Consider the following 14,376-nt stretch of genomic DNA (forward strand, 5'->3'; position numbering starts at 1 on the left):
ACACCCCTAAACCATCACACTGCCTCTCCCATGCTTCATGGTAAGTGCTATGCATTGAGGTATCTTTCACCTTTTTTCCACCGGATGTACAATCTATGCTTTGAACTAGATATTTCTAACTTGGACTCATCCATCCATAACATCATTTTCCAATCATCTACAGTCCAGTTTTTGTACGTAGAGCACCTGTAGGTTAAGAAATACATAAAAATGTGAGATTTTAGGTAATACTTCAAATATTTGGGGAAGAACAGATTTTGCTTGTATGTTTTCTTCAGACTAATTAACTTATGATATTGCTCATGTTATATGAATGTAACTTAATTGTTGTATTTTAAAGTATATTCATTGATTAATTTTTTTAGTGTTAGATAAAGTACCTCATAACTGATCTTAATTGAATTGTATTATTTAATAAAGAATTAAACAAAATATTGTAGGTGGAAGAAGAACAAACGTTAATAAATGAACTAAGAAAGATAGAAATGAGGAAGAGGGAGAGAGAAAAGAAAACGCAAGACCTTCAGAAGTTAATCACAGCAGCAGATAACAATGCTGAAGCTAGAAAGACAGAAAGAAGAGGACCTCGTAAAAAACTGTTGCCACAGAAAAGTTCAAAGGCTGATGGTGAGGTAGGGTATTTGCTGCTTATAACCTGGTTGTAACTGTGCAGTAATTATATGTCCATTAAGATATCATTTTTGTACCTTTAGAACTTGTTGCCACTGGTTGTTATAACTATTGCCATTCAAATTTTGTGTAGTACTGGTTTTTTTGTGTTCTTTTTTAATTAGAAAAGACATATTTATAAAACACTGTCAATGCACTGTATACATTTCAAAGTCTCTTCTTAAAACACTTAAAAATACTTTTTTGAGGGGACAAGTATGTGGACATTATATTTTTATGTAGTAGCATAGTTTCTTATGGAGTTTTCTATATAACTTTACACTAGAATTCTAATTCAAGTCCCATATAGCTTATATTTGAAACATTTTCAGCATAAATGCTTATATCTTCTTGAAATTAAAGTACATTTTTATTATTATGTAAAACTATTCTATTACTGAAGTTTTAAAAAAAAAGGTAGAGGTAGTCATTATATGTGAGATGGACAACTTTAATAACTCTGTATGTTTGGATGTATTAAAGATCATGCATATTTTTATTGTTTATGACTTCAGGCATGGTGAAATACTCGTATTACTTTGCTTGTGCATCTCAGATGATGTACATTACACGTGTGTCTGTGATGTGTATGTATGGTATTTTAGATTCACATCATTTTCTGGAGCACATTCTGAAACAAAATGTATAGGTGTATCTGATATCGTAAGGCAGTTGGGATTTAATCAGTATGTAATTGTGCTTATTATTTTGATTAAAATATTGCTAATGGTTTTGAATATATCTTTTTCTTTAGTTAGTAACTGTTTTTATATAATTCATTCTGTATGTCACCTGCAAATGGATTTTTTTTTAACCACCTTACACATTTTATGTCATAAGACTCAATGTCTCAGAAAAAGCTAACAGATATAACTTTACAAAAAAAATTTGCATGTTGGAATGCATCTAGCCTGATGAGGTCTCATGCTGAGTAAAGAAACTTCAGCAGTGGCAAACAACAAATAAAGTGTAATTTTTTGCAACATAATAAAATTCAATAGTAATAAAAGTAATTAAATTAAATTTTTATTTTCAGCCACTTGAAACTGGTATCAAGTTTCCAGATTTTAAGGCTAGTGGTGCCACATTGAGAAGCCAAAGGGTAAGATTATTACAATTTACATCAGACAATAATGATATATCTCATAGATTTTATGTGGAACACAAACCATATATCAACACAACAGACTTCCTTCTCTTCACACATTTTATAATAATGATTTCCACGTTGAACCCTGCTTGATTTTTCATTTTCAGAGCTTAATATAACAGATGGATTTTTGGATCTTAATATTTAATTAAATGATTAGTTCCACTTCCTAGTCTTTCCCATTTCCTCATGTAGTACTAAGATATGTGTATATTACAGTCTTTTGACTGTATGATTATTAAACAGAATGTTTTTGGTGTTGTGGTAATAAAAATGTATATGTTTTTTTGATATTCACCTTTATACTTATTGTATTATTAAAATTGTGATATATGGTCTTGTTACATATTAGGGAAAAAATAAATAAATGAGAATAATTGTTTGTTGTTGTTCTAGATGAAATTACCTTCCTCAGTTGGTCAGAAGAAAGCTAAAGCTATAGAACAACTTCTACAAGAATTAGGTATAGGTACGTATGCATTTCATTGTCACTTAAATGAAGAAAAACTTTAATATAAGTATAACATAACAGCAAATGTACAACGTTTTGACAAGGTTTTGTCATCATCAGGTACAAGTAGTGTACACTTATATTTCTGCATAGTTATCAGGAGTTACAACTGTGAACAATGCACTTATACTTTTTTTTTACCATTCTTCTGCCTATACCAAAGCTTAGTTTTTTATATCTTAAGAACTATCATTCTTTGAAAATATAATGAACTAAGTCTTATATTACTCATGATTTTCCCTTCTCTGTTTGAAGTTTGTTATTATAACCCTTTGTTCCCACCATTTTAAGATGTCATATGGTCTAAACCATTACTTGTGAGAAAATAGCTATGAGCAAATTTTAAATACTATTAAATATATCAAATTATAGATTACTGACATCAACGTAGAGTAGCTATAAGGAGTTCATACAAGGATAGAAAACTTTGTCTAAAAGGAAATTTAGAAGGAACAAACTACAGTTCTGGGAATGTTTCTGAAGATGTTCTTTTCCTTCCTGAAAATGTTTTCATGTTAAATTATAAGTATTTGAAAGCTAAGGAAATTTTATATCAAAATACTTCATTTAAGGTTATTTACGTGTAGTAAGTACAGCAGGCAACAGCAAAATATTCCAGTGACAAATCTCTATTTATTGTTTATTATTGTTAAATTTATCATTTCCGATATGGTCTTACCTTATCTCACACAAATCTATCTCGCTATTTTCAACATGTACATATCATGTGACTACTCTCCACCAATAGTATTGCACCACCTATATTAGCACAATATTCCCACTCAATCCTCACTTACTCAATTGGCACAGTTTCATTTAGACGCGTTTTTTAAGTGTGACTACCATTTATGATTGTGCTTACTTGCAATTTCAATTTTTTTCAACAGTTTTTACTGTGTTTGCATTCAATGAATTGACTATGATACTTCCCATTACAGTTGACAATGCTACTGGTAAGATTTCCCAGGAATTAGGTTTGACTTAATTTGTGGGGAGCTAGATTCATATATTTGGCTGGCAATTTCTTCTCCTTTTTAACTGGACAATATTGCTGAGGAAGAATACAATTTTGGTCTGTCACACTCTGCACCTCTTCATAAGATTTCACCTTCTTTTACAGCTGGTTACTCAGGTCGACAGTTGATGCGTATTTAGTTTTTTTTTCTATATGTTTGAGACGAGGGTGATTTCGCTAGTTTTCTTTTTCCTGCTCCCGTTGCCATGCCACCATGTCGTTCACTTTGGTGGAGGTTTTTCTTCTTCTCCTTTCTTCCTATTGCTTCCAGACCTTCCAGTGGATGTGGTAAATTTTCAACCTGCACTCCTCAAACCTGGTTGCGATACCCATGGTAGGCAAGGCTCAGATACACTTTGTGTAGCTTTGTCCTTCTTTACACATAAGAAAGTTATCTGTGCTCTTACTTTGGTAAGTTAGATATTTATCTGTCCTTTGTCATGTAAATTAATTTAAATTTATTGTTAGTTAGATATTGGTTATTACTTTGTTTTTTAAGTAATTTTAATGAGCTTACACACTCATAATTAGTACATACTTTGTAGTCTAGGTAAATTTCAGTATTTTGTCAAATCTATATTAATGAGTACTTTGTGAACTAGCTATGATTAGTTAGGTTGTATTTTATATATCATTCCTACTAGTAATATCTAATTCATTGTTCTGTCTGAAAAATATTCAAGTGAGAATTGAATAAGAATAGCCAGGGGAGCTAGTTGCACCAGTATAGATTGCACTGTGCTATTGATGGAGAGTAGTCATGATATGTACATGTTCAAAATGGTGCAAAATTGATAAAGTATATAGACTGGTGTGCTGAGTGCAAATATTTTTTAGCAATGCTTACAGGGCAGATAGAAGATCGAGATAGCTTTGTTTGAAAGTACCTATCAGAAACACATTTTCAGTGTAAGAAAAATGTTAAAATTCAAGCAATGTACATATACATAAATATAATAACTTATTATTTATTAAAAAGAAACTATTTATTAGATGTAAATTGATTATGACCAAGAGTAGTGTTTAGCAACAGTGTTATTTTGTCTGTTATTTGCTTTGTTTTTGTGATTTATAGGTGAAACTGGTGACTACTGCAATCGGCAAAATAAAATAACAAAATAATTATATTAATGAATATCAATAAAGTTAAAACTGACTGCATATATAAAGTAGAACTCTCTGTTTAATATCTTTTTAAACAGTTCACTACAATTTTATGATGTAAAAAACTATTGAAAAACTAAATCAGAGTATTGGACGTTTTTCTCAACCAAAACTGCATACATTTAGTAAATTCCTACTGAGTTTCACACAATTTGGTTCAATATTTCCATTATGAGAAGGAAAAAATTCAGGAATATTGGTGACACCTCACTGGTTTAGAAAGATACAGTTGGAAGCTTTCTGTTAATTTTTTGGTTATGGAGAAAACTGTTTTTGTGGGTTCTCCAGGTCATTTTCTGCTAATGAAATTACCATTTCTTATCAAAGTTTAGAAGCATCTTCAAAATATCTTAATTTTTATTTCAGATTTAAATCCAATGCCCACAGAAGACATCTGTACCCACTTCAGTTCTGATACATGACATGTCATTATGACTTTATTTTTGTTGTGGTTGTCACATGATTTGCATATTCTAAATCATTTTAATATGATGTACTCAACCCTTTGTAGTAGGTGGTACCTACTATGATTCACTAATGCTTACCTTTCCTGGAGCCAAAGCTTCATATTGATGATGTAAAGTTTGCAATTCAAACTCACAGGTTGCAAGTGCCAACTTCAGTTCATAAAGAAGAACCATATCACTTCTGAGCTCATTGTCTGGCTGCTTGAGGTATGAGATACGTGGATGGGTTTTTCCAAGAACTTGTGTTAATCGATTCCCACCTATTACAAAAAGCGATATCTAACTTATGGCTCAAGGTTCTTGGTGTCCCTAGTTTATCCATATTTCTTAGTTTTCCATTGCCATTAAGTACAAGGAACACTCCTGTATTAGAAATTCTAGTCATTGAAACATATCTTCTTTATGATCTGAGTGTATGAATATGTTGTTGCATCTAATCTCCAAAAGTGATAAATTTTTGGTGATATCACACAACTTACAAAATGCCAAATGATGTCAGTGTAAAATGAAATGAGTATTAATGCTATTCCATACGAACACATACTGGTCAGATGTAGCACTGATGGATTTCTGTGCAATTAAACTGTTGAAATAGATGCTGGGAGACCATTATCCTCATACAATAGATAGCTTATAGAAATCAAGCAAGGAATGGAGATCTGCTTTGAACATGAAGACAGCCTTATGACAAAGCTTTTTTCCATTGAAGCTGTATTGCAAAACAGTTGTCAAGATGCACAGTCACCAGATAGATGATAACCAAATGTACTGACATGGACTATAATGATGTGGTGAGGCTTCAGAATTGTGTTAATTATTGTATTCAACCCAAACAGACAAACATCAGTACAGTAAGTTATTTCCATTCATAGAAGTACCAATTATAACCAGTATTTCTTAGGTATAGTAAAATTATAATATAATATTTTTAACACATTGGCTACCTAGTGACACACCTTTGTTCCAAATGTGTCACAGTTGCACCCGAACTATTGGTGGATCAAATGCTGATCGAAACATAAGTTCACTTACTTTCTGAATTAAGCAGAATACTATAAATATTGATGTTTTCCATGGAATTTAAGCATATTGTTTATAAATATGTAAAGTGCAATGGTTATTATTCTGTAAAATGTATAGAATTTAGGCTGGTAGGCATGTTATTATCATATTTTACATTTAGAAAAGTAATAGAGAATGTGTTTCAGTTTTTATTGAAATAAAAACAGTTGTATAGGCATGAAAAATTCAAAATTTTCTTCTATGGTATTTTACGCCAGCTGAACTAAAAATTATTGCTGCTAATTAATGAAATCAATAGTTTTTTTATTCTTGGTAGTATTTATTCGCGATACTTATTGCAACACCTAAGGAGCATTGCTGAGTATTCTTTCTATTTATTACAATATAAAGAAATTGTGATAACTGTTTAAAATAATTAACAGTTTTTGTAATCATCATTTATAATGGTGGCAGTTCAGTTAATGTGTTGAGTATTTTTATATACTTTCAGATTAAAAAACTGTTCTGAAGCTAAGTGTAGTTTACATTGTATTAGTCAGCTCGCTTAAGCATAGATTACCAGTGGTAATACTTTAATGGACATTTATTTTTATAAAGCTTTCTTTTGGCAAAGTATATGGGATTGTATAATTTAAAATAATACGTTTTTAAAAGAAATGTAGATCCACAGTTTCTAAATAATGATACAAAAATATTGAAGTTTAAACTTCACAACATAATTTTATTTCTACAACAAATAATTGATTATTATCAGCATTTACTTGATTTAGAATATTTCTGAAGAAAATACAAAATCATTCATTAACTCTTTCAGCATGGGCTTGGTCACTGGGACCAACCTCGTAACCATTTTGTGCTTTTCATAGTTTCATGCTATAAATTAGTAAGCAAATGTTAACGAAATTTAGCAGATTATAAGTAAACATTACAATGCTTTCATACCCAAAATATAAATTTTTTTTATTAAGTCTTAAGGTTTGTAAAGCAATGTTTTTTTCATGTCTTTTTTTTTCTTTTTGCATGTTGCCAATCTATCATGTAAAGTGATATTCATTTTAAGATTAAAAATACATTTATGCATAAGAAAAATTTTAAATTCCAGATGCAAAATCTTTATAATGTCCAGATAGTTATCAAATGTTTCTTAAGAAAAAACTTTACATTTTGTTTTTATTTTCTGTAATTAATATCTGTACGGGTTCGGTAGATTTGACCGATCTCTCAACCACCATAAAAATTTTGAAATAAATATCAATTATGCTTCTTTCTTTCTAGAATGAACAAAGATTATAACACGAAACATAAATATTTAGACTAAATAGCTTAAATCTCATAACATTATACATATATATATATATATATTTATTATTTTTATTATATTGATCTTTCAGCCAGCATGGCTAACAATACAGAAGTTACAGTGAGGAGGCTCACGTGCACTCATGTTACCATATAAAATAACATAAAACTGACCTTTGTTCTGTACAAAGTAACTTGTCTTAGATGTGTTTTAGTAGACTCGTATTTTGTAAAATAAGTCACATTTCAATTATTATATATGTATATAAATTAGTGCTATTTTGAAATAAGTTCTTAAACTTATTTTTCTTAAAACATAGAACAGTAACTAAAGAAGTAAAGCATACAATTATTTCTTCTAGTTATGACTTTTGTACTCATTTGCTGCTTAACATAGGTTACTAAGCCCATAAAAAATTTGCACATGGAGGATATGAAACAAAATATTTTTTTTTAGGTTTTATATATATACATTTGAATATCTAAAAAATCATAAATTACTACATTAATACCAAAGAATTCCATTATAATTTATCAAGCTTGGTAACTAAGATGTATTTTAGTCTAAAAAAAATATGAAATTTTGAGCAGACTAAAGATACACCCTACCTCGTTGAAATATTGGTTCAAAAGAAAGAAATGGGGCCAAGCCCATTAAAATGGCTGAGAAAGCCATTAGGGGGACATTCTGAGCTTCCGATTGATTATTCATGTCATATATAGAAGTAAGTGTTTATAAGGGTGCATTTCCAAAAATGGAAGAAGGTGAGTGGGGTGCCACTATGTTTAATTTATTACGTGAGCAATATTTTAGCAAATTAAGGAAACAGTAGTTCAATAAAATTTTGAATGCGAGTCAACAAATGAGATGACATGGCCTTTCACCCGTGCAGCAGTCTCGAAAGGGTTGATTTGGAAATTGTTGTTCCCTTAACATACTTAACTTCTTTCACACTTTAGCTGTTACTCGACTGCCAAGGTTTCTTCCTTTGCCCATCTAAGTATTGGTCCGACTTCTTGTTTGCTTGTCTTTTATACTCCACTTAATTGCCCATGGAGATATTTGTCTCGTGACACTCTCCACCTATGTCAATGCACCCTCAATCCTGGTACTGTATGTAAGCACCTCATTCAGATACTTTGTGCATTCTCCATGTTACATATTGAATTTTCACTAAAAAATATATAATTTCGATTAGCAAGCCGATTTATGGTATGAATTTCCAGCACAGAGGTAAGTAAGGTCTCTTCTATCCAAGCATGTCATTCATAAGAACTGGCAAACTAATCTTCTTGTTACTGTTGATGCTAGCCAGGTGGTTAGAGGAGCTCGACTTGCAACCTGCAGGTTGCGGAATCGAATCCCCATCCCACCAAACATGCTCATTCTTTCAACCATGGGGGCATTATAATGTGAAGGTCAATCCCACTATTCATTGGTAAAACAGTAGCCAAAGAGTTGGCCATGGGTGGTCATGACTAGCTGCCTACCTTCTAGTTTTCCACTGCTAAATTATGGAATGCTAGCACAGATATCTCTCATGTAGCTTTGTACAAAATTCAAAACAAAATAAACAAATTCTCCTATCCCACCTCTGAGTCACTCTCAGTTGAGACTGTCAGTGATCTTATTCATAGTGAGTTGAAGACTCTGGGGGGGCTCTGAGGCTGTAATTGAGGGCAATCCTTGAACCTTCTGGAGGTAATTTAGATTCAGTTTTTCCGGTACTTTCTTTTATTCTGTGGAACACTAATCATTTTAAGGAGTATTAACGCTGGAATCCGGGGTTCGATTCCATATAGTGGACACAGCCAAATTTTCCTGACTAAACGTTTTTCCGATCAATAGTAATAAACACAGTCTTTAAAGGAAATAAAAAAGGAGGCCACTTTGGAATAAGCTGCCTCTGATTTGTTTACTTTGGTTGGTTCATCAAGAGTGTGATGTTTTGAGTCTTTTCCAGTTGCTTTTGAGTCTGCACCTTAATTGATGGTTCTGGGAGTGAATATTTAGTTTTCTCTCTATCCAAGGACATTGTGGTTCATGCAGGGTGGTTTACTTCTCAGTTACGTGAAGGGACAGTTATGCTTTATCCACCACAGTTGTAAGAACTACATGATGTAATGTACCACCACCAAGTGGGAGCATATTCCACCTCACAAATAATACATCTGCTCCTCGAAATTAGGAGTTTTAAGGCAAAGTTTATAGTTAACCTGAATATATCAATGTCCTCTGGTTGGACAGCAGTAAGTCTACAGATTTACAGCTCTAAGATCCAATGTTTTGTTTTCTTAAGACTAAACTTTGTCAGAAGACTCTCAGGATCACCAACTTCATTGATGACAAGCTGAAATCATTGTTAGCAAGCACATTCCTTTGTTGTTGGCATCTCGCATTAAATCAGATTCTACAGGGGGTCATAGTTTTTCTCCTGTTCAAGGGACCTGACATCAGCCCCTCTGTACATTGGTACTCATAATAGATTCTGTCCATATGTAAGGGTTCCACTGCTCAGTCAGAACACTGTCAGCAGCATCAGTGATTATTGTATGCCTTCAGGGTCTGTGGGGGCTTGGCTTCATGAATTTCTGGATGTGTGGTAACCTTAACCATGGATCCTTGGGCACTACAGGTCCTTGATTCAGGATTAGTCATTCAGTTCACATCTTCACTACCATTATCCATCCAACCTGAAAGGTTTCCATCTCCCGCAGATCCTTGTGCTATCAGTTTTTTTTGGTCTATGAGTAGTGAGAATTCGTGCTAGTTCTTCTGGGGTTTTATTCCTGTTGGTTGTTGGGTCAGGAACTACAGTTCAGGGTTTTTACCTTCGGACTAGTATAGGCATCACATAGGTTCTGCCAAATTGTACAAGTTTTTTCTCGTCAACTCCATTCCCAAACACTGTGCACACACACCATTCCATAGACTGGTTACTTACTGCTAGCACCATCTCCTTCAATTTTCAGTACGTCACATCCTGATTCTATTTTCAGAAACAACCAAGGCAGGATTCATTCTTAGAACTGAGACATCTATTCTTGCTTCAATTCAATATTTCATTAATCTGGGTTTTTTCATCCTGTTTCTCAGTCGGGCTCAGCTGACTCCCATTAGGCTCCACGCTATGAAACAGGAAGCCTGACACTTCTTCACCTCTCCTTCTCTCACTGCACAGATGGTTCTCTTTTGGGAATGTGGGCATCACTCAAATCCCTCGTGCCTTTGGGATGAGAACACAAGAGATCCTTTCAGTGGTTTTTATGCAACCAAGGGATTATACACATTGGTTCACTGGATTCTCCAGTTTCCTTAGTCAGGATCATTCTTCAATCTCGAGGGGTTGTTAAGGTGAGATACTACTAAAATAGGGGTTCCTCTGCCGCCACTTCGTCCAGAGTTCCATCTCTTCACAAATGCCTAGCTTCAGGGATGGGGGCATATTCTAACAATCAGGAATTCCAGGGTCTGTACACGGATGATGAGGCTTCCCTACACAATGTTTTAGTCCTTTTTGCTCTTCAAAAGGCAATGCCTCATGGTTTTGGCTTATTAAGGGGAAAATCATCAGGCTTCACTCTAACAATTCCATAGTGGTGTCTTGCATTTCCCATCAAGGAAGCACTTGGTCCAGGGCTCCTTGTTTTCGAACTATGAACCTGCTATCTCAGGACCACTCCTATCATATCACCCTGCTAGCTTGCCATGTTCCATGGGTGATGACTGAAGTAGCAGATCAAATGTCTAAACCCAAACAGATTCTCTCAAAAGAAAAGATACTGCATTGCAGGGTTCTGTTGGACTGGCTCACATTTTGCCACACTGATGTTTGGTGGGTTGGCCACTCATTGGGACACCCAACTACTGGCAATTTGGTCCCCAGTACCTCATTTTTGGGCTTTCGCAATTGATGCATTCCATCAGGACGAGATCAGATTAAAACTCTAAGCTTTCCCTCCAATTCATATGTTACCAAGGTACTAACTATGATTTGTTCCAACCAATTGTTGGGTCCTGTTGATAGCACTGAATTGACAGCTACACAATGGATTCTGCTTCTGTGGTACCTTTAAGGAGTGTCCACCACTTCCACTTCTTCTTTGGCAGCATCTCTGTGGAAGCAGCCATGATCTGACATGGTACACCCAGCTATCCAGAAGCTGAAGTCTCAGGCATTGAGGTTGTGTAATATTTTGCACAGTGTCGGGGTTTAATTTCTAAGGTTGCTATGTATCTGTCTCAGTCTTTGCCTAGTCCTATGATGGACATTTATCAATGAAAATGATATGCATATTAGCAATGGTGTTTTAAGAGGAGGTGCCAACCATAACATATCGACAACCATTAGTGCATGTAGCTATACCGGAAACATCATCAATGTATCTAAAATATAAGGCTGAGAGGGTATCTGTGTATAGCTACATGCACTAATGGAGAACTCAATGTTTTTGTTCAGTTCATTCAATCTTTTCACCCATCACTCTGTTTCTCACCAAATCATTTCATTTCTTGACATAGATATTTATGTAATTGATGGTGGCAATCTCACGATGTCTGTACATTACAAACTGACGGACACACATAGCTATTCACATTTTCACTCCAGTCATCCTCTATACATCAAGAGAAACATTCCCAAATCACCAGATTGCATAGGCTCTGCAGTAATGACCAAGATTATAATAGCAAATCTATCAACATGCTCCACTTTTTTGAAAAATGTTACTACCCCACTTCTCTTCTTCATCACACTAAAGATAATCTACTTACTAACAATAAACGTCAACTTTAGCTTTCCAGAAATTGTCTAGCTTAAATCATATCAGTAATTATAACACCAACATTGTAGACAATTCAAAACTTCCAACTACATATGTCCAATCTCATTTCAACCAACTCACTCCTATTTCCACTGATCATCAACACGTTCCCCTTACACTTGCGTTTCACCCACTTAACACACATATTTTTTGACAACTTCCACATCATAACACAGGACAATACCATCCGTCACATGTTCCCTAACAAACCTGTAATCTCTTATAAACAAGACACAAACATTTAAGATTTACTTGTCCATAGTTAACTTCCGAACAACATACAACTATCATCTGCTACTCAAGCTGGAATGTATAGTTGTCAAAGGAGCATATGCAACACTTGCCCTTACATGATCTATAGAACATTTGTTAGAGGCCCTAAATCAACATATTCTGTGAATAGCAATTTCACCTGTATATCTAATTGTTTAGTTTATTATGTTATTTGTAACAATCAGCCGAATGTTCACTCAACACACACAAGAACACTTACGTAGCATTTTGATTATAGACTATGATAAACTTGTAGCTCGGCCTTTCAACAAATCTGATCATTCTCTTGAGCACTTTAAAGTTGAAAAAGTAATCATTTTTAAATTGGGTTGTTTAAGTCCTTTGGGTTGTAAAGAATGGTTCAGCTTTTTTATAACTTTTTAAGTACCCTTTAAAATGTTTAAGTTATTTCTTTCTTTGCTATGTAAAGTTGTTCTATATTTCTAATAATTTTTAATAGTTTTTTCTCACCAGCTTTATTATATGGTTTTTACTGTATTGTTTAATTCTTGTAGTTCTATTTCATATTACCTTCTGTTTCTATGTATTGTTTCATTTCAATCCTTCCTGTAATTGTTATTAACCCACAGGCTTGTTTGTGGCATGAAAAATAGTATTTGCTCAAAACATCACCAAGTAAATAATCACTGCCACAGTTTTTAAAGGTGATTTTTCTCTAAAGTGGGATGTATGGACCATGGCCTTATAACTTCAACCTCGAGCAGTGGAAACTCAGCTATTTGGTTGGGGCCTGGCCAGTAGTGATGATAAATAATGTAAAATTTCACCCACAGTATTAAGTTCCTGGTGAAGAGCATACCTGTTCTGAATGTAGTGTGGTTCCCCAATAGGGTGCCAGTCTTCTATTTACACACACATGATCTATGCAGATGCTTTCTGTATGGATAATGCTCTTACTGGCCCCTCCACCTTCTCCATGTGGGATTCTAACTGTAGTGTGAGAAGGTAAATATGTTTTGGAAGTTAACAGTTCTATAAATTGGAAAGTATTTCCAATTATATTTACCTTCTCTCATACTCTTCCACCAATCCTCTCCACTAAGAGCCAGTATTATAGAATATGAATTGAGTAAGTCTTGAAAAAGTGCTAACATTATCTGAATGAGGTGCTTATATACAGTACCAGGATAGAGGGCGCATTGACGTAGGTGAAGGGTGTCACAAGACAAGTATCACCAAGGGCAATTAAGTGGGATATATAAGACTGGAGTAGGCAAGAAATCGGACCAATGCTTAGAAGGGCAAAGGAAGAAATCTTTGCAGTCGAGTAATAGCTGTAGCATGAGTTGAGGTAAGTGTTATTGGAAATACGTCTACAATTTAAGAAAAGGTTAACTTTCATTATATGTATATAATTATGTTTATAAAACCAATTAAGTTTTCTTAATTTCATCAGTGTATTAAAATTTTTTCCTTAAACTAGAAACTGTGGCATACAGTAAACCTGGAGCATGCAGAATCAAAACTGCACTTAAATGATTTCTTTAAATTAAATTATTTCTTGATAAATCGTATAACTTCTTGATCTTTTATTTCTCTCGTCATTTTGTTTACAGTTAGATTTCTTATTATTTCAGAGTCATTAGTGAAAAAAACAAAGGTGCAATAATAAATACAAACGAAGAATGAAGAATCTTGTCTAGTTCAATTAATCATCATCAATAAAATGTGTACTAAAGCCTTGCATTCAGTTGAAAGTACATAAAGCAGGAAAGAAATGTGTTTAGTTAAATTTTGTACAGCCAAAAAATAAAATCTTCAGTACAATGTCCAGTAAATATACAGTGAATGGTTTTACTCCATGTTGAATTCTGAGAAAAAAAATAGTATAGTTAAAAGTTTGCAAAAAAAGCACTTAAACCTAGCTGAATGCATATTTCATCTAAGAAGCTAAGATGTAGATGCTATTAACTGTAAACTATCCAACATAAAAGTTGCTCAGTTGCATTGCAGAATTGAG

At 33.7% G+C, this 14,376-nt stretch overlaps 1 protein-coding gene across 1 annotated transcript in view; it reads left to right on the forward strand.

Annotated features, from left to right (window-relative positions):
* The window catches only part of LOC106474779 (DNA methyltransferase 1-associated protein 1-like), a 71,625-nt gene that overhangs the window by 54,993 nt on the left and 2,256 nt on the right, over nucleotides 1-14,376 (forward strand). The window contains exons 8-12 of the mRNA XM_013935472.2: nucleotides 441-632; nucleotides 1,706-1,771; nucleotides 2,216-2,288; nucleotides 4,876-4,917; nucleotides 5,113-5,183. Of these exons, the coding sequence (XP_013790926.1) occupies nucleotides 441-632; nucleotides 1,706-1,771; nucleotides 2,216-2,288; nucleotides 4,876-4,917; nucleotides 5,113-5,183 (444 nt within the window). The remainder of the gene's footprint in view (nucleotides 1-440; nucleotides 633-1,705; nucleotides 1,772-2,215; nucleotides 2,289-4,875; nucleotides 4,918-5,112; nucleotides 5,184-14,376) is intronic.

The sequence above is a fragment of the Limulus polyphemus genome, unplaced genomic scaffold (assembly GCF_000517525.1).
Source record: "Limulus polyphemus unplaced genomic scaffold, Limulus_polyphemus-2.1.2 Scaffold142, whole genome shotgun sequence".
In the NCBI taxonomy this organism is placed as follows: Eukaryota; Metazoa; Arthropoda; class Merostomata; order Xiphosura; family Limulidae; genus Limulus; species Limulus polyphemus.